We start from the raw sequence: 20,562 nt of genomic DNA, 5'->3' as shown, positions 1-20,562 counted from the left end.
AGAGCAGAGGGAGAGCAGGTGGTTGTGCTTCTGTTTCTAAGCTGATGTTTTATGACCCTCCTTAAGAGTGCATCACTTGTCTTGTCAGATGTGGGAGAAGGCCATTGAGCTGGGCAAGCAGCTGGCCAAGATGCACGAGAGCCACATGTTTGACTTCATGGAGCTGAGCGAGCTGTTGGTAAGAGCTCCAACATCAGTACCAAGTCTGCAAGGAAGATAAAGGCTAAAAGGCCCTTTTAAAACATGAAAATAGAGAAATAATGACGTTCTTAGGACTGAAAGCTTTTCTTCTCCTGAGCTGTGATGTGAATGTTTCTTCATTTTCTAAACCACCGACATATGTGCAACACAGCCTCATTACATGACGCTGCCACATCTAACCGCCTTACTTTTTCCTGTTGTAGAAAAAACAGGCCAAGTTTTATGAGCAGATATTGCACGCAATGCGGCCGCAGCCGGAGTACTTTGCTGTTGGATATTACGGCCTTGGATTCCCTTCTTTCCTCAGGGTAAGAAAATGATTACCTGTTTCAATAAATGGAGACTTGGAGACAGCCTCATATCGCCGCGCTTATGCAACGAGCTGACATTTTGAAATATTTCTCGGGGCAATGTGCAATAATTCCAATAAAGGTTATTGGCTTTTTGATGCCACAAGAGAATGTCAGAAAGAATGCAGCCATGTTGAAGCTTTAATCATCCACCCCACCCCTATTAAGCATGTAAATTAACCTCAATGACAATTCTTTGTTTTGAGAGGCTTTGATTTGATGTTCTACACAATGTTTCTTTCTATTTATCCTGCAGAACAAAATGTTCATCTACAGAGGAAAAGAGTACGAGTGGCTGGAAGATTTCAGCTTAAAGCTGCTCTCTCAGTTCCCAAACGCAGTCCGGATGACCAGCACGGCGCCCCCTGGAGACGACATCTCTAACTCACCTGGGCAGCGTATCCTTTTAAAACATTTCTTAATCCCAAAAAACAAAATGATCCAAAGTGTTGCTTGGAGTACAAACATAAAAAAAGTCATAAAAACATCATTAGAAATCAAAGCATCTGGTTCTGTCTATTTCTAAGTGATGCTTTAATGTATTCAAACACATAAATATGCCTCATTATTATAATTTGTATTGGTTAGTTAGAGATCGACCGAAAAATCAGCCTGAAGATAGTTTTGCCCAAGATTAAAGTTTCTTGTCTTTAGTGTTGTCCGATACCGATACTAAGTAAAATATTCGATACTCGATACCCTTTTCGATACCAGACACTGGAAAAAGTTTAAATCTAGATAAGTTTTCTTAAAATAAGTGCATTTGTTCTTGAATTGAGAAGGTAAAAGAGACATTTTGCCAATGGAACATGACAATTAGCATTTAAAATAAGAAAACACAGTTGTATTGCTTTATTTCAAGTGCATTTTATCTAAATATCTTATTTTAAGAGTAAAAATACTCATTCCATTGGCAAACTATCTAATTTACCTACTCAAGTTAAGGGTAAATACACTTAATTTAAGAAATTTTTAAGTATTTCTAGATGGTTTTTCTAGTGCAAGAATAAAAACAAAGACTCTAAAATTCAACAGAAATATTTTCATTACTAAAAAAATACAAGAAATAAATAAAAAAAAACAATAAGAATAATATTTTGGGGTTGTATGCTGAGCACAATATTAAGCAAGCTTGATAAAAAAAACTTATAAAATTAAAATTAAGTGTTCCTTCCTTGGATATGTTTTGCAGACATAACAATGACACTAGCCAAACCAGTTAAACAAAAATAATTCTCAGCAGCTGCACCTGTTAAAAAAATGCACAGAATTATTCAATCACACAGTGTTCAGAAAGTGCATTTTCCACTATTCTGCACTTTAGATGGCTTTATCGATACTTTTGAAAATGAGTATTGTATCCGGATACAACGTTTCAGTATCGATACTTTTGACAACCCTACTTGTCTTGTATCGTCTTGTCTTGTAACATGTACTCTGCACTTTTTCCAAAAAACAACGTTATGCTACAATACACAGACAATCATCAAGCACTAGGACCAAGCGGAAAACAGCAGCTCAGGCTGAAGCCCGCTTCCCTGAGTATATAGACCACCCACAGGCTCCTGATTGGCCCTCCATATTTTTTTTTTGTGTGTAATTGGCTGTCCCTGCCATTACTGCTGAGAAGCTCGCTTTAAAAACATCTGATGCGCCTCTGAGTCGGGTCTGTGAAAAGTCTTATAGAAAAAACGTGGGTCAGCAAGAGATGACAGATTGTGAGGGAGTCTTCTACTGTAAATTAGCCATTTTTTCTTCTCTCAGGTCACGTCATTTACAAGGGTTGTAATATCAAAAGTATTAATTTACACAAATCTTTGAATCATGTGCGTGCATGTGACTCGCAGCCAGCATGTCTGAAAACTGTGTAACAGCCCTCCTAAAACACCTTCACTGGCTCCATAAAGCAGCAACAAGAACAGCAGAAAAGTCAACCGCAATAAATCAGATATTGAGATGAAATAAACTACTTTACTTTTCGGACTATAAGCCGCACCTGAATATAAGCCGCAGAAGCTAAATTGCATGATTTATACATATACAAGCCGCAGGTTCTTTATGTTTAATGTCCGTCTTTCTCGCTGTCGTTCTGTCTCATACCACTCGCGGTAGAAGTCTGCTTCCGGAGGACCTCCGCATTCCCGCGCGCGGCTACCGTATTTGTGTGTTTGAAGCAAATGTGATGTCAATATGGTGGATGGTAAAATCCATAGATTTAGGTATTACCCTAGTGGCCGTTAGCTGTAAAAGTCCAAAGATAAGCTGCATTTTTATATAAGCCGCAAGGTCGAAAAATGGGGAAAAAAGTCGCGGCTTATAGTCCGAAAATTTACGGTACAATCTACTTTAAATCACTATAAGTGGCACCTTTAAAGTGCAGTTATATTAAGTTTAGCTGTTTATTCTAGATTTCAACATGGCTATCGACAAATGAATTTAAAAGACCCTCTAATTTATAATTTGTCACCCCTAGCGGGCGTGCCCCCTGTTTGGGAACTAACACACTGAATAGGCTAACATATGCATTTATCAGATACAAGAAAAAACAAATGCTAATATGGGTAAAAGTGTCATCAGGCTGATTTATTGTTCTTTCTCTAAACTAAGCAATAAAAATTATAACGAAGAGTTATATTATTTATGTGTTTAAAGGTCATTTAGAAATGGACAGAACCAGATGTACTGGATGCTAATGCTGTTTTTACTACCCAATGTTTACAGATTTATCTATTTCTTTTTTGTCCTGTTCAGCATTATGGCAGCAGAACTGAAATCTGAATACTGTTTTACTGAACAGATGTGTTTTGGTGAGGGAGGCTTTGTTGGTGAGAAGCCCCCCTTGATTACCCAAAACTACTTTATCTACCGTATTTTCACGACCATAAGGCGCACCGTACTAAAAGGCGCAGTCTCAGTTATGTGTGCCATTTCTGTATTTAACACACACATAAGGCGCACTGGATTATAGAGCGCAGGTTTTATATACAGGTACATGTCCTCTACTACGTTTAAATACCTCTACTGCGTATGATTGTGCTTTTTTCATGTATTTATTACAAAGTATTAATCAAAGCTGGGAGCTGGCCGTGAGACAGACACATCGCTTTGATGACACAGAGCGCTGTGATCGCTCCTCTGAAACAGTTTATTGATGCATAAATTAACTTAAAATGCAGAAATCTGCCGGCAGAATATGTTCACTTTTATTATCCTGGTGCCTGCAGTTTAGATTATATAGATGAAAAACACTTACCAGAGGCTGCTGTTGAATGAGATTCCTACTGACAGCGCACCGCTGGTATGTGGGGGTCTGAGCGGCTCTGACAGAACTAATATTGAAAGGCAGGATGGTAATCTGGATGAACTGACTGCACTGATTAAGTTTTCAGTCGGATTTACTCACTTAAAAACATATTAAAACTACTTTATTCCCGCTGATCACAGCAAATATAGCTGCAAGGCAAAGAAAGGATAGAGTAGCTCCGCCCAACGCGCGTCAGACCCACTTTTGCACCTCGCAGCCAGAGCAGCAAAGCTGCTTCAGCCGCATGTCAGAACTAAACTGGTACAAGCAGCAAAAAGGAAGCAGCAGACGAGATCTTGCTGCGTCCGGTGTGAACGCAGCGTTACTTTGAACGGCCGGTTCACACCGATGTCGAGCAGAACAACAGCAAGCGCAGCGTACATTTTTTTCACCACGTTTTTCACATCGGCTGTGAGATGAGCACGCATGGAGTCACAGATTAACAGCGATGGTGATGCGTGGAAAAAAACACCTGGTCTTCTTACATACACCTCCCTCAGCCACTCTTTCATCATCTCCTCAATGAGGAGATAAGGAGTTCTGCATAAAGCACATACCTGTTCTTTTATACACAATCCACGCCCACACTTCCCCCTTTAACGTTCTCATGGTGGTCTCAACTAGAGACAGACACAGGAGTGGATTTTCACTCCTGTTCCGTCCCACTCCCACCGAAAAAAATTGTGTCCCGTCCCGATCCCGGGCCAGAGTAGAAATCTAAATCGTGTCCCGTCCCACTCCTGGTGAAATTACTCCCACTCCCATCCCGCTCCCGTTCAGAATGACTCCCGCTCCTGCACCACTCCCATTCTTGTTTTTGAGCACGGGTGAAAAACTCAGAGCGGAAGCACTGTTGGTTTTTGGGTCGTGTAGTTTTTTTGACTTGCATTATAGTGTAGGCTTCAAGGAAAAAAAACTACAAAATGGCGGCGCCAGTACTGGATTTTTTTCTTTCTATTTTATTTTATTTTTTGGCATCGATCCTAGTGACCCGTGGGATTCCCGAAAAAATGTCAGTCTCTAGTCTCAACAACGTCCGCAGTAACAACAAACATAGGGCGCGCCGCACATTTTGAGGGAAAAAAAAGACGCTTATATGCGCCTTATAGTCGTGAAAATACGGTATTTGGTTTTTTTATACCAAATTTACATGTGACCGATAATGCTGAACCTGATAGAAACAGAGGAAAGAAAATCAGTGGAAAGAAAAGAGATCCTTTGGATACAAACAGAAAGAGGAAAAAAAAGAAGACAGCAAAACCATACAAACAGCTACTATGTCTAAAACACAAAAGAACAAACAGTTATGAGTTATGCAGCAGCTGTACTGAAGCTTATGTCCGAGTAACAGTAAAGGTAACAGATTTAAAAAGAGTTTTTATTCTAATCAACCATGCTGAGGAGACTTTCCTTTGGATAATTTTGACCCTTAAGGTCTCGTTAAAGTCTAAAGCTAAATTCAAGTAATAATTTACCGTAAAACGCAAATTGCTCTAATGTAGTGGAACCAATTCTTTATAGAAAAATAAGCAAAAAACAAAAAAAGTCCAGTTTCTCTATAAACAAAGCTGTTAGAGGACTACTCTTAAAGAAAAATAACCTTATAAATACATCAAAGCTTTTTTTTAACCTAAAAAAAATGTAATATTTCAGCGGTGACGGATATTTGCTTATTATACTCAGAATAAACCGTCGCATCGAGGTACAATATATGCCTGTTGGGTTTCTCTTGTATTCAGCTTCAAGTACCACTCTATATAATTGCAGCCTCACAAACTCAAATGAAACAGGGGGGAAATAAAAGAAAGAATGATTCAGAGCAATTTGTCTTGTCTCCTTTCTGCAGCGGTTTCTGCTTTTTATCCTTAGCTGAACTGGACAGACATCCAGTGCTTCACCGTGAAGCCTGTTCTCACGCTGCCGCAGAAGTTTAAAGACAAGGGGGTTCCAGAGCAGATATTAAAGTCTGTGACAAAACATTTAAAGGCTGATTTAGCTTCTGTGGGATATCTAGGGTGGGCGCTAACTCCGCTGTCCTTCCTCGTTCCCCTGCAGCTATTATAGATACAATGAAGTCGACCAGTTCCAGTACTCCAGGCCCTTTAGGAAAGGTGAAAAGGATCCGGACAATGAGTTTGCTGTGAGCACCTTTCTATTTCTACGCTATAAATTGATTCAAAAGCACAAGCATGTAGCAGAGAAGTCTGTGTTATGCCTATGCACGTATTATGCCCTGGAGATTAATAAAGATCTGAGAAGTTCACTCCAGAGTATGATATTAATATTCTGCTCCACAGACCATGTGGATTGAGAGAACCACTTACATCACCGCCTACCGTTTCCCTGGAATCCTCAAATGGTTTGAAGTCAAATCCGTCTCAGTGGTGAGAAGCAGCCGCTCACTCCTAAACCTTGCACGTTTTCCAGTCGTGTCATTAGATCTTGTGTAATTAATGAAGTATTCGCCGTCCCTGCGTGTCAGGTGGAGATCAGCCCGCTGATGAACGCCATAGAGACGATGGAGATGGCCAATGAGAAGCTGAGCAACCTGGTGCAGCAGCAGGCCTGCGATCGCTCGCTGTCCATCAACCCGCTGTCCATGATGCTCAGCGGCATCGTCGACCCTGCCGTGATGGGCGGCTTCTCCAACTACGAGAAGGTCTGGATTGGTGATTTAATATGACACTTTTGCTGCAGAGAGCACTTTTTCTGCCTCCAGTGACTGGATTCTTGAATATTTCATGTCTTCTATGCACATATAATTTCTATTATTCAATATGAGAGGAACAAACATCAGTAACTTCTCCCCACCCTTGACTACAGGGGTCAAAGGTCGCCGGAGCTTTATTCTTTCTTTCTTTTTTTCGTTTAGATTTAAGTAGTCACAAGGTAAGGATGACATGATCTCACGCTAATGTCTGCTTGGGTAGAATCATAATGTGGTGACATTTAGTGATCAAAAGGTCAGACTGAGTGGCACTGGGGGGGGACTGGAGAGGCGCGCAGTCGCAAGGTGGTGATTTTAATCCGAGCTGCATCTGATTAAATGCATAATTTAACTGAGTCAGTTTAAACTGAAAATATTTAAACAGATTTTAATTTTTTTTTACAAAGAAATCATCCATTAGAATGAGTGATAGCTCAGTTAACTTTAGCTGACTTCTCCGTTATAATAATTTCCTTTCTGCATCATTAATGAACTTTAGGAAAAAATAACTTATGATGATCCAAGATGTTTTATAAAGACATCAGATGGCTTAATGTTCTTTTTATTCATTAAAATGTAAAAATTTTTCTAACTTATTAGTTCATACCAGGTTAAAGGTATTTGAAACGATACATTTTCTTGAATTTTTTTAAAAGACCCGCCCTCTCCACTTAAAATAAAATGTGCGTGCGAGGGCGTGCATGAGCCCATTTCTCCTCGTGCACGCTCTGTTTAATAGTTATGGTTCTCATTGCTCATACAAGCTTACTCTGTCCGATCGTCTGCCGTAACCCCTATATTTGTCAATCACTATATAGAGCGGGGAATATATAGTGAACTTTATAGTGAACTCGGTTAACTTACTGCCCAGACAGATGATCATTTCCCCGTTGGTCCACCGTGCGATGCCTGTGCCATCTTTGTCATTTGTCTCTGCTGTCGGGTAGCAACAGCAGGCTGCTGTGACAGTAAATCCCATAATGCTTTGCGAGGAGAGCTCTCTCCGCAAAGCATTCTGGGATATATCTGCCTCATCTGAGACCTTTCTTTTCTTCTCATACACTTTGCAGATACTGTTTTTCTTATGACCCTCGGCCATCTTTTTTAAAGAACCGCAGTGAGAAAGGTGAACTTCAATGACTGTCTGAAACTGTAGCTCAGCACAGATATACGCCTGAAAGTGCGCATGAGCAGAAAATGATAGCTAACGGGACGAGTACGTCGGACGGCCTTACGTGAGCATATCACCAGAATGATTGACAAATAGGAGGACCAATTATTTAGATGATCCACCAGGAAATAAAAAATCACCCTCTACACCTTCAAAGGTGCAAAGTCAAGTTATTTGACATTTTTAAATTCATATGCCAGTAGCTTCCCTCTGGTTGCGTACAAAGTTTCCCTAAAAGATCACTTCATCCTAAAGGCAAGGCAAGGCAAGGCAAATTTATTAGTATAGCACAATTCAGTACAAAGAAAATGCAAAGTGCTTTACATGATTAAAATACAGGAAGATAAAACTGAATCGAAGCAAGTAGGAAAAAATATTAAAAATAAATAAAATTTAAAATGCAGTAACAAAAAAGTTGAACTAATGATGTTTTAGTTGAACTGTTTAACTAGAACATTGGAAGGCAATCCTAAACAAATGTGTTTTTAGTCTTGATTTAAAGGAACTCAGGCTTTCCGCACTTTTACAGTTTTCTGGAAGTTTGTTCCAGATAAGTGGAGCATAGGAACTAAATGCTGCTTCTCCATGTTTAGTTCTGGTTCTAGGTATGCAGAGCAGGCTGGAGCCAGAAGACCTGAGTGGTCTGGAGGGTTGATACACTGATAGCAAGTCTGTGATGTATTTAGGTGCTAAGCCATTCAGAGATTTATAGACTAACAGAAGTATTTTAAAGTCTATTCTCTGAGATACATGGAGCCAGTGTAAAGACTTTAGAACTGGGGTGATGTGCTCTATTTTCTTAGTCTTGGTGAGGACACGGGCAGCAGCGTTCTGGATCAGCTGCAGCTGTCTGATCCACTTTTTAGGCAGACCTGTGAAAACACCGTTGCAGTAATCAATTAAAATAAAAATAAACGCATGGATTAGTTTTTCCAGATCATGCTGAGACATTAGTCTTTTAATCCTGGAAATGTTCTTCAGGGGATAGGGCATATTATTTTTATTTTTGTTTTTTAATTTTTGTCTATTCTCAATTTGTTATCAAATAAAGCCCTTAGTATGTATTTATAATAACAATGGAGGTAGGCTACTGCCACCTTTGTAACTCAATTCAGTCCTGGAACTGGAGAGTTTTCATAAGCACACTCATCATGATTCAATTAGAAAAACACAAAAACCAACATAAACAACAGAAGACTCCAACAATGGATTGGTATTTGAACCGCATCTGTCTTGGAATGTGCGTAGTAGGATGGATCTCCATACTACTTAGAAACATCAGCTCTCCTACCACAGATTGCACTGGTGCGAGCTAACAGAGTCTTGGATAGGTGTTGAAAGTTCTTCACCAAAAACTGAGTCAGGTTGCTTTTTTTTGGGGTTGCCATTTACTCAGGTTTACTTAAGACTGTGAAGTGTCCTAATCAAAGTACGATTAAAAAGCTGTGTCATGATCTTAAAAAGACAGTTCATGCTGGAACCCTTCAAAGCTCTGGAAAAGATTAATTTATCACAAGTGTTTGATAGCCGTTGTCGCTGGGTGACACTAGGTTTAGGGAGTGCTCACTTTTTCATACAGGGAGTACACTTAATAAACCGAATTTTCTGCTTGCTCGCACTCTCCTTGTTTGATATTTAAATTAGTTAGTTCTAAAACACTTTCAAGCAAAAATAAAAAGCAGTTTGGTGGGTACAGGGAGCAATCTCTAGTTTATGTTCTTCTCTGCTGAATCTTCCTTTTTTTTTTTTTCTTCATTCCTGGTTAAACCCAAACAGTTTCCTTAAAATTCTTTCATAAGTTTATACATAAGGCTCGGTGTGTGTCTGCAGCCTCTGGTGTTTGTCCTGTTCTCCCCTTCATTCTCTCCGGTCTCTTGTTTAATTAGCAGATTGATACTTTGATCTGCTCAACTTTAGTTCAACTTTCTTCTGTTTTTGTCGTCAGTATTACACTTCTGGACCTCTTTGAGTCTGATGCTGAAGCTGTCAATAGTCACTGCTGCCACCCTCTGGTTTAGGGGGGGAACTGCTTGTTCTGCCAAATGTTGTTAAAGTCGTAGGGAAGCGGCTCTTCCAACCATCGCATTTCTGAATTCTCCCCAGTGGTGCACGACTTTAAACGAGTGAATAAAGTGAATGTTATTGGTCGTTTATCAACGGGGCAGGTTTCTTGTGGCGGGAGGTTTGCAAGCTAGTTTGGTTGTGGCCAGTTTGTCGGAAGCATCTTGCTAACCAGTTAGCAACTTAGTGCTAGTAGGTTCCCAATGGGAAATTCCTTTGGGACCAAGTAGCACTAAATTGGTGACTTAGAAACGACACTGTCAAGAAACGAGAAAATGAGAAGGGGTGTGGCCTAATGACATCAACAGCCTATATAAGGTGTGCTTAATTATTAGGTAAATTTATCTGAAATTATCTGAAAGACATCTGACAATTTTTGACTTTTCAGAGTCTGTCAAATCTCTTTTCTGACCCATTTCCGCAAAGGAAAGGAAGTTGCCTAATAATTAAGCACACCTTATATAGGGTGTTGATGTCATTAGGCCACACCCCTTCTCATTACAGAGATGCACACCACCGGATTTACTTAATTGCTAGTTGGCTTTCAAGCCTACACAGCTTGGAGTAAGGCAACATGTATGAAAAGGATGATGCGGTTGAAATACTCATTTGACTAATAATTCGGCACACAGTTTATTTATGATCTTAATTTGTTAAATCCTTTTAATTGTTTATAAGGAATATTTTTCTGTTAAATTTTGCTGTGAGAAAAGTGAAATCCTCAGCATTCTGACAGGATTATAAATGCAGCTACTAAGGTGAGACAATTTTCCTGAATGTATCTCATAGGTAACCCTGTGTGTCCCTGCAGCTACAGTAACAATGTCTTCTCTAACTCCCCCTGCTCCATGCTCTCCTCTATCCCTTATGATAAATGTTTTTTTCTGTTCACAGCCATATCCAATGAGCACTCTATGCCTGAACCTTTTACCCCGGTGAACACCTTCTCCCTCTCACTCTGCCAGGGCACACAAAGTGCATCCACACACTGCTTCCACTCTGGTTCCAAATAAGTGAAGCAGAAGGTTTTCTGTATGAAGAAAGACAGGAAAAAAAATTAAAATCTATTTTTTTATTAAACTGCAGGTGAAACATACTGTGGCCCATGGGTGCAAACGGGCTGCAAATACATAATCGAGTTGGAAATACAGCAAAGTACAGAAAGCATAAAAATTTATAAACAAACGTGCAAAAGAAAAAATGCTGCAAAAGAGGACTACTGCAATAACAGAATATAGAGGGAAGTAAACTGCAAAACCACTGCAAACACATAAAGGACCTGTCATTTAAATCCCATATTAAAGAGGTTTCTATAATTTCCTTCTTTAATCTGCGCAATATTGCAAAAATTAGAAATATCCTGTCCAGGGGTGATGCTGAGAATTCTTTTCCATCAGGAAGTCCTCAAACTGTAGTTAAAAGCCTTCAGCTGATCCAAAATGCTGCAGCCAGAGTTCTGATGAAAATTAAAAACAGATCATATCTCTCCTATCCTGGCTTCTCTTCATTGGCTTCCTTTTAAATCCAGAATAGAATTTAAAATCCTCCTTCTCACATATAAAGCCTTAAATGGCCAAGCTCCATCTTATATCAGAGATCTGATTGTTCCTTATGTTCCTAACAGAGCACTTCGCTCTCAATCTGCAGCTTTACTAGTGGTTCCTAGAATTTCTAAAAGTAGAATGGGAGGCAGATCTTTTAGTTATCAGGCTCCTCTCCTGTGGAACCAACTACCAGTTTTAGTCCGTGAGGCAGACACCCTGTCTACTTTTAAGGCTAGGCTTAAAACTTTCCTTTTTGATAAAGCTGATAGTTAGAGTGGCTCAGGTTATCCTGAGCTATCTCTATAGTTATGCTGCTATAGGCTTAGACTGCTGGAGGACATAGGGACCCCCATTTCATCATTCTGCTTCATTCTATCTCTATTCTCCCACTCTGCAGAATCTGTTAGTTCAATCTCTAACATTATGCTCTCTCTGCTTCTTCGCTTTATCTGGTCTGTTCCTGTTTGGCTGTGACTCCATCCTGGAGAGAAATATCAGCTGTGCTGCTGCCAACAACACCTTTGTTTATAGATGTTGGAGCTCGGCCTGTTTTTCAGTGTAGTCCTGTTTCTCTGACTGTGACTAACTGGATGTGCTCTCTTCATCCTCTGACATGAGAGCTGGCTCGGAGCTCGTCTGCCTGGCTGTGTGTTTCCTGGACGGGGCCGCCTTTTACAGCTGCTTTTTGTATCTCTGCTTCTGTCTCCATGAAACCCAGTCGGCCTCAGCAGATGGCCGCTCACACTGAGCCTGGTTCTGCTGGAGGTTTTCTCCATGTTCAAAGGGAGTTTTTCCTCTCCACTGTCGCTTCAAGCATGCTTAGTGTGAGGGATTGCCTTAGAGTCGAGTCGATTTAATCAACTGGTTTTCCTTGCTTTTTTTTTTTTTTGCCTGTGTTCTGCATGCTCATTTGGCAAGGTTAGCTATTTTTGTATTTCCTTTTTATTTATTTGCAGTGTGTTTGCACATCTTGGCCACCATAAGATCCATATGTTTAAAATCTCTGTATGAAAATATGTGACTTTCTTCTCACTGATGGTGAATCAGATTAAACCTTTTCCTGCACTTTTAAATTGATTTTTGTTTTCTAAATCCCAACTTTTTTTTTTTAGATAAACATTTGTTGCTTTCTAATTTTCAAATGTGAAAAAAGATGGAGACGAGGGCTGCATTTCAAAGGAATACAAATGATGTCATGAAAAGTGTTGATAAAATTAATGAGGATATGTGGAGGAGAACTTTGGACCTCCATGATCTTGTTTGCCTTTGGGTACATTTTACAGATGCCTGGACACGCCACATCGGTTTAAAAGTCATATGCAGGCAGGAACCTCACGGGAATGTCCAGATTATACTGTTAGGTTAGGAGATGGCTTCTGTGTCCCAGAGATGAGCGTGAGTTATGGGATGAAATGTGCACAATGACTAAGAAAACAAAAGCAGCGGGCCTTCTGAAGATGCTGGCTAAAGCTGATAACAGATAATCATTATTCATAATGAAATGATTTCTATACCAGCATGGCCCTAAAAGCAACTTGGAGACGCAGAAGATATTTTAAAGAAAGATAAAACATCTAAAACATAACTTCTACTCTTGTTAGAAAAGTGTGTGAACCAGGCTCCAGTCATTTCGGGAGGAACAAAATTAAGAGGTGTTGAAACATTTTCTAAAAGTCTTTAATTTAGAATTAGCACATTAAGCAAGTGTGAAGGTAAATAACAATGAGATGCAGTGGCGGCCGGCCCATAGGGGGCGCTGGGGCACCGCCCTCCCTGATAAGAAGAGAGAAACGTAAAATATATTTTTAGAAATTAACTCATAAATGTCAGTTTTACTCTCTAGACTGTGTACCTATAAGCAAAACAAATTATATAAACTACATTTCCCTATCTACTGTCATTAATTTGTGGATTTCCACAGACAGACTCCTACCGTCTCTGTTCTGGGGGCTGTGATCAGATAGCCCCACATTTGCAGAGAATCTGTCAATCATGTACTATTGCTAGGTGAATTTAATGGCCAATCAGCGTCTCCGAACTTTATGGTCTTGGGGCGCTGAAAATACTGCGCTTTAACAGGCTTCTGCACCCAAGCGCAGGTGCAGACAATTAGAGGGAAGATGGCGAATGTAACGAGCGAGATGCAGCTTCCACCAAATTCGGTGAGATCCTTATTTATCTACCCGTTTGCCAGAAGAACATCCCTGTTGTAGGATATGAACATTTCATGTCATGGTTATTGTGACTGTGACGAATCCACCTCGTCGCGTAAAACTTTGCGTGCCACACACACATTCCTGTTATACTGTGTTTGTGAGGACCAATACACTCGCGCTGAGACCAGTAGCTCCATTAACTTAAAACACACAAGCTGTTCCTGGTTACCTGCTGGCGTACTGAGGGTGCACACTTAATATTTCAGTGGGGTTAGCCGTGTGTGTGTGTGTGTGTGGGTGGGGGTGGGGGGGGGTGTACGTGTTTATGCTACGGGGACTTGTCATCTTCAGTCTGGCTGCGTCTTTGCTGGGTTCAAACCCAGTTTGGTGTAATTGAATAAGTCAATGAATCTGTGTAAAAGAATTAAGTTGTAAAAATTATTTGTTTTTTATACATCAATTGTTTGTGGAGGTAATATATGAACAAAACTGATTAATGAGAAGAAATCAGAAATAAGAGAGCCTGAGGTGAGGGGCTTAAACTATTTAATGAGGGCTGTGGGAAGAAAAGCGGCAATTTTTGTTTTCTGTTTCTTTGTTACATTGCTGGTAACTGGAGGGAGGCTGAGGCCCAGAGTATCTTGTACATGTTTAGTTTCTTTTGCACCCTGTTTTGAGTTTTTGAGCACAATAAATCACCAACACCGGTAACCCGACTGAGCCTGGATTCTTGGAGGCCAAAGAACCCCGTCACAGTGACCAAAATCATCACTGTTACTGTTATTATATAGTAAATTAAATCATTACTGTTAAATTGTATGTATTGTCCAATTGTTTATTTGAATTCTTATTCCGGATTAGTTGGAGACATACACTAGGCTATATCAGCCCCACCAAAAATATTTTTCACCAGCCGCCACTGATGAGATGTTTGTCTAACTGTAATTTAGTGTATTTCTATTGCACTAATTCTAAACATGTAATCTGAAGGAACTTTAGGGACAATTAATTTACATCATCCAGTCAGATTGGTGAAAAGTTCTGTATATGGAAAACCAGCTGATTGCATCCCATCATTGACATTGCAGGAGTTGCTTCTCCTTCATTAGCATGTAGTGAAAGCAGACAATTGCTTGCATTGTGTTGTTGACTCTACTGGGGGTTTGAGAAGACCACATCAAGCTAATGAGAAAAAGCAGAGAGAACATTAAGTTATGGGTTGAACTAATAAATACTACAGAATTGGAGAATAGAGATCGAATAGATAGAGAATGAAGTAGGATGAGGAAAAGTAGTCCCTATGTCCTCCAACAGACAAATGCCCCATCTATGCTACCCCTCTGAAAGCGATCCTTGCCGACTTCGGACCAAGCTTGGATCAGTTAACCGTTCTGAGCTCGATTCCTTACGACCATTTACATATCGTGCTAGCACGGGTCCTCGCCTCTTAACGGCGGTCCACGATACTACGGCTTTGAGGGTGGGAATTACACTCAAAAATGGCAGCGATAATAACACTCAGGAGGATATAGGGCCTCAGTATCGACATCATCCCTGGCTGCACCACGCTCTTTTGATGCCATTTAATGTCAATAGGCTGAGAGGAAGTTCATGTTGTGAACAGGTGAAGAGATCTGTGAATTGCAAAGCCGGACACGGCGGAAAACCCGCAAAATGAGTCAGCTGAATGTAAATTGGAGATGATGCAGTCTGCTCATAGGCGCTTTGTTATCAGAGAATCGAGCCACAGATGAACTGCGCCGAGCCCTACTGTTGAACTAGTACTAGATTTAGCGAGGTTCGGTTGTGTTCCATTTACACTAAACAATTATCTCGGTTACTGTGTTTGGACCGTTCTCGGCACAGTTCCAAAACGGTAGTTTAAATGGGTTTTAAGCCTATTGCAGCATAACCGACCTTGGATCAGTTAACCGTGCAGAGCTCAGTTCCTTACGACCGTTTACACGTCATGCTAGCACGGTTCCTCGCTTTCTAGTGGCGATCTATGGTACTGCTGCTCTCTAGAGGTAAAAAAAGTAAACCAACATGGTGGCGCCTGTATCATTCAGGAAGCATGGTTGTAATTGTGATAGTTCGTGATAGCTCAACATCTTACAGACAAATGTTGAGGTTCATCACACTGCTAAGCAGAAAGGCTGGAAATCTTGTGGCACAGTAAGGAAGCTAGTATTTTTATGAATGTCTGAAATGTCATGATTACGGCGGATGGCTGTAAGGAGATGACGCAGTCTGCTAATTCGCTCTTTGTTATATGAGAACCGAGCCAGAACTGAACCGTGCCAAGTCCTACTGATGAACTAGTACCAGTTTAGCATGATTCGGTTGTGCGTGCCATTTACGCTCAACAGTTATCTCGCTAACCGTGCTCGGACCGATCTCGGCACGGTTTCAAAAGGGTAGTGTAAATGGGACTATAGTTATAGGTATACCTCAGGATAACCTGAGCCACTCTAAATAGAAGCTTTATCAAAAAGGAGAGTTTGGAGCGACCATCTGCTGAGGGCAAGAGGGGTGCAGAGAGATGTAAACAGACATACAGAAAGAAGCAGAGATATAAAATGCAACTGTCAGCCAGCTCCACAGACGGCCCCGTCTAGGAAACACACAGCCACACTGCAAAAAATAGAAATCTCAATAAGTTATTTTTTCTTAAAATAAGTGTGTTTTTCCTTGATTTGAGGAGGTAAGTAAGACACTTTGCCAATGGAACAAGACAATTTCCTTTTAAAATAAGAAAAAACTATTTTATCCTCTTATTTCAAGTAAATATTATCTAACTATCTTATTTTAAGAGTAAAAATACTCATTCCATTGGCAAATCATCTTATTTATCTACTCAAATTAAGGCTAAATATACTTAATTTAAGCCATTTTTTACTTATTTCTGGATTGTTTTTGCAGTGCAGGCAGACGAGCTCTGAGCCAGCTCCCATGTCAGAGGATGAAGAGAGCACATCCAGTTAGTCACAGTCAGAGAAACAGGACTACACTGAAAAACAGGCCAAGCTCCAACATCTAGAAACAAAGGTGTTGATGGCAGTGGCACAGCTGATGTTTCTCTCCAGGATGGAGTCACAGCTAAACAGGAACAGACCAGATGAAGGGAAGAAGCAGAGAGAGCATAATGTTAGATAACTAACAGATTAGAGATAGCTCTGGATAACCTGAACCCCTCTAACTATAAGCTTTATCAAAAAGGAAAGTTTTAAGCCTAGCCTTAAAAGTAGACAGGGTGTCTGCCTCACGGACTAAAACTGGTAGTTGGTTCCACAGGAGAGGAGCCTGATAACTAAAAGATCTGCCTCCCATTCTACTTTTAGAAATTATAGGAACCACAAATAAACATGTGGGCTCAGAGCAAAGTTCTGAGATTCGTTATTTATGCCTTTATATGTGAGAAGGAGGATTTTATTCTGAATTTTATAGGAAGCCGATGAAGAGAAGCTAAGGTAGGAGAAATATGATCTCTCTATAAATTTAACTGAGGTCACATGAGGAGATTGAAGCTTATTTTTACGCCATAGTAGGTATTAGGATTATAAACTTTATTAAAGACATATAACTTGACAGCTTTTTCCTCAGGATTGAGATGTAGGATGTTATTAAGCAGATAAATGTGTCCAATGCCTCCAAGCCACAATAATGTAGTCTGTAGACAACAACGGATGTCTACGTCTCTTTTACATGATATCTCTGGCTTCTGTTACGAGATAGAGTCCTATCTTCATAAGGCCGGGGGTCTTTTTTTCCGCTGCTTGCAGCCATGTTGTTAATAAGCGGGTTTTATATGCTTCTCCTGTCGTCATCCAGTCTTTTTCCTCCGCAGGCATTCTTTACCGACACCTACATCCAAGAGCATCCGGAAGACCACGATCGCATCGAAGTCCTGAAACAGCTCATCGCCCTGCAGGTAAACTTGTCCACCATCTTTTTTTTTTCTTCCTTTGGCAGACGTGTGGTGCTCTGCTTAATTCCTCCCTCTCCTCCACCCAGATTCCTCTCCTGGAAGATGGGATCCGCATCCATGGGGAGAAGGCCACGGAGCAGCTGAGGCCCTTACACAATCGTTTAGTTACCTGCTTCCAAGATCTCCGGGAGAAAGTGGAGAAGCTGTATGGCGTCATAACCTTGGTGCGTTGCCAACGGCTAACTCGATTTTATGCAGCGGGGTGCCAACTTAAGCTATTGGCCCACTTGCCTTCCTATCAAATGCCTTTCATTCAAAGGGTAGTGTACATTATATCAGCACAGGACCATAAATCTTCCTTTAGCCAGGCTTTTGCATCCTGTGCTGCTTCTGTCACTCTGCATCTTTCTGCCAAGATCCCCCCTCCCCAGCACCCCGCTGATGTTTAATCCTATTTGTGTGTCCCAGCCCTGCTCTCTGACTGAAAAGAAGAAGAGTCGCGTGGGCTCCGTTGTCGTACCCTACATCCTCTCCTCCACCCTGCGCCGCATGTCCACCGCATCCACCCTGTCAAGCACCTCCTCAGGCCTCTCCAGCGGTTCTGCATCCTCGGATGGCCCCTCCTCCCAAGAGTCAGTGCCGTTGCATCCTCACTTTAGTCCCCCATGACATATATTCAGACATGGATATTTTGTTTTTCTTGCAATAAAACGCCGTCATTTGTCACTTTAATTATGCATTTTCTAGCCGTCTCTGTGCCTCGGGTCGTTTGTTAATGTGTCTGTGTTATTTTGTCCTGGTGAACGCAGGATTTCTGTCCTGTCCCGCTCTGAGGAAGACAACAGGATCTCTAGGAAGAACAGAAAGGAGTGGAGCATGAGCAAATCCCAGGTCCTGCTGGAGAAGCAGTCGGACACAGACGAGGTAAGGCCTTACGTCTGACCAACTGTGCCTTATGCAGCTTGTTTTAGGCTACGGTCCTCATAGCTGTAGACGCGTTATAGGCCTAAAAAAAAAAAGCAAAACTGAGAGTTTAGTTGTTTCTTCCAGATTTTTTAGAACAAAGTTTTGCTTAAAATACAGCTGCAAGCCGTTGGCATCTCTACAGACTGAATTTTTGTCTTTTCTTTATGCAGAACTGTTCAGTCTGAGTCAGATTAAACACTGAAGTGCCACTGAAGGCTAACGCTCAAGTCTTGGCACAGATTTCTAGATCCGCACTTTGCTTCATGCATGTTAGAATATGCTTTGATTCAATCTAGTGTCATAAAATAACTATAGCAATGTTGGGAACAAAACATAAATAATTATAAATGTTGGCTTCAGTAGGACAGACAATATTGGAACCTTCTATCCAAAGAAATTGTCCAATTTAATTGTCATTTATGGGTTAATAAGATCTAGATTTGTTCCTTCTGATCATCTGATCATGTCCAAAGTTGCAGTTTGAGGGCTGATTTCCTGAAGGCTTTAGATTTTTTCCTGCATAAACCAACCGGATTTAGATAATTGGAACTCACCCATCAATGGAAATCTGCTGAATCATCTAAAACCTGAAGAAAAAAGACCCGACTTGGGCTTCAACAGACAATCCTTCAGCTTTGTCATGTTGTTGGCATCCAGAAGAGGGCGCCACTTTTCGTTCTTAAGCAACGCCGATTGTTTTAAATCTCGTTGCAAACTCAGCAAAAAAAAATTGAAATTTGTTCTTGTTCCTCAAGGTGGCAAGAACAAGGAAACATATTTTATTTTGCCTGCTAGTGTAAATATGGATAAAATGTAAATGATGTAGCTTAAATCCCATTTACTGTTCACTCTGCGTACGAGTGTGTGGGCTGTACATCCAAATTAACAATAAATGAATACATTTAAATGAAAATGCTAATCCACTGTTTATAGAATCTTATATTATGAAATTTAAGGAGTTTTTCATAAAAAAATGCAAATATATAAAGTTAAAGTAAACGTTCCTGACGGTCTGCAAAGATTCTTTGAATTATATGATTCGGGTTGTGATTTGAGACGGGTTAATAAATGCACAAAACAAAAATTAAAAGGAGGACGTTTTGGAATAAAGCTGCAAGAATAGATCCAATTCAATATTTGATGTTGACGATATAAATAACTAGGAATTGTTGTTATTCTAGATATTTTTGGGGCTCTGATGTAAACCTATCCAGTATAGCTCTGGTTTTATACTCGTACTCATTTTCAAGCTGGAAGGTCTTATAATTTTCAGCATGTTGTCATTTTCAGGGGTTTGTCTAAATATCTCTAAAGCTTTCTCCCTGAACCGTCTGCATGACGCTGTTTGCTCTCTAATAACCTCTGGACAGCTCTGCCCATCCATCCATCCATCCATCCATCATCCATCCATCCATCCATCCATCATCCATCCATCCATCCATCCATCATCCATCCATCCATCATCCATCCATCCATCCATCCATCATCCATCCATCCATCCATCCATCCATCATCCATCCATCCATCCATCATCCATCCATCCATCCATCCATCATCCATCCATCCATCCATCCATCATCCATCCATCCATCATCCATCCATCCATCCATCCATCATCCATCCATCCATCCATCCATCCATCATCCATCCATCCATCCATCCATCCATCCATCCATCATCCATCCATCCATCCATCCATCCATCATCCATCCATCCATCCATCCATCCATCCATCATCCATCCATCCATCATCCATCCATCCATCCATCCATCCATCATCCATCCATCCATCCATCCATCCATCCATCCATCCATCCATCCATCATCCATCCATCCATCCATCCATCCATCATCCATCCATCCATCCATTCTTCCATCCATCCATCATCCATCCATCCATCCATCGGATCCATCCATCCATCCATCATTCATCCATCCATCCATCATCCATCCATCATCCATCCATCCATCCATCATCCATCCATCCATCCATCATCCATCCATCATCCATCCATCCATCATCCATCCATCCATCATCCATCCATCCATCCATCCATCCATCCATCATCCATCCATCCATCCATCCATCATCCATCCATCCATCATCCATCCATCCATCCATCATCCATCCATCATCCATCCATCCATCCATCCATCCATCCATCCATCATCCA

At 40.8% G+C, this 20,562-nt stretch overlaps 1 protein-coding gene across 1 annotated transcript in view; it reads left to right on the top strand.

The window, feature by feature from the left end:
* Positions 1-35: 35 nt before the first annotated feature.
* The window catches only part of LOC119773293 (dedicator of cytokinesis protein 5-like), a 25,453-nt gene continuing 4,926 nt past the window's right edge, over positions 36-20,562 (top strand). Inside the window, exons 1-11 of the mRNA XM_038270233.1 lie at positions 36-178; positions 405-509; positions 808-949; positions 5,738-5,819; positions 5,911-5,995; positions 6,153-6,239; positions 6,338-6,514; positions 17,342-17,425; positions 17,509-17,646; positions 17,891-18,054; positions 18,232-18,346. Coding sequence (XP_038126161.1) covers positions 89-178; positions 405-509; positions 808-949; positions 5,738-5,819; positions 5,911-5,995; positions 6,153-6,239; positions 6,338-6,514; positions 17,342-17,425; positions 17,509-17,646; positions 17,891-18,054; positions 18,232-18,346 — 1,269 coding nt within the window. The 5' untranslated portion in view covers positions 36-88. The remainder of the gene's footprint in view (positions 179-404; positions 510-807; positions 950-5,737; positions 5,820-5,910; positions 5,996-6,152; positions 6,240-6,337; positions 6,515-17,341; positions 17,426-17,508; positions 17,647-17,890; positions 18,055-18,231; positions 18,347-20,562) is intronic.

This window comes from Cyprinodon tularosa, unplaced genomic scaffold (assembly GCF_016077235.1).
Source record: "Cyprinodon tularosa strain WSP-4 unplaced genomic scaffold, ASM1607723v1 ctg757, whole genome shotgun sequence".
Taxonomy (NCBI): Eukaryota; Metazoa; Chordata; class Actinopteri; order Cyprinodontiformes; family Cyprinodontidae; genus Cyprinodon; species Cyprinodon tularosa.
Note: the sequence above shows the minus strand (reverse complement) of the source record. Positions and strands in the feature narration are given on the sequence as shown.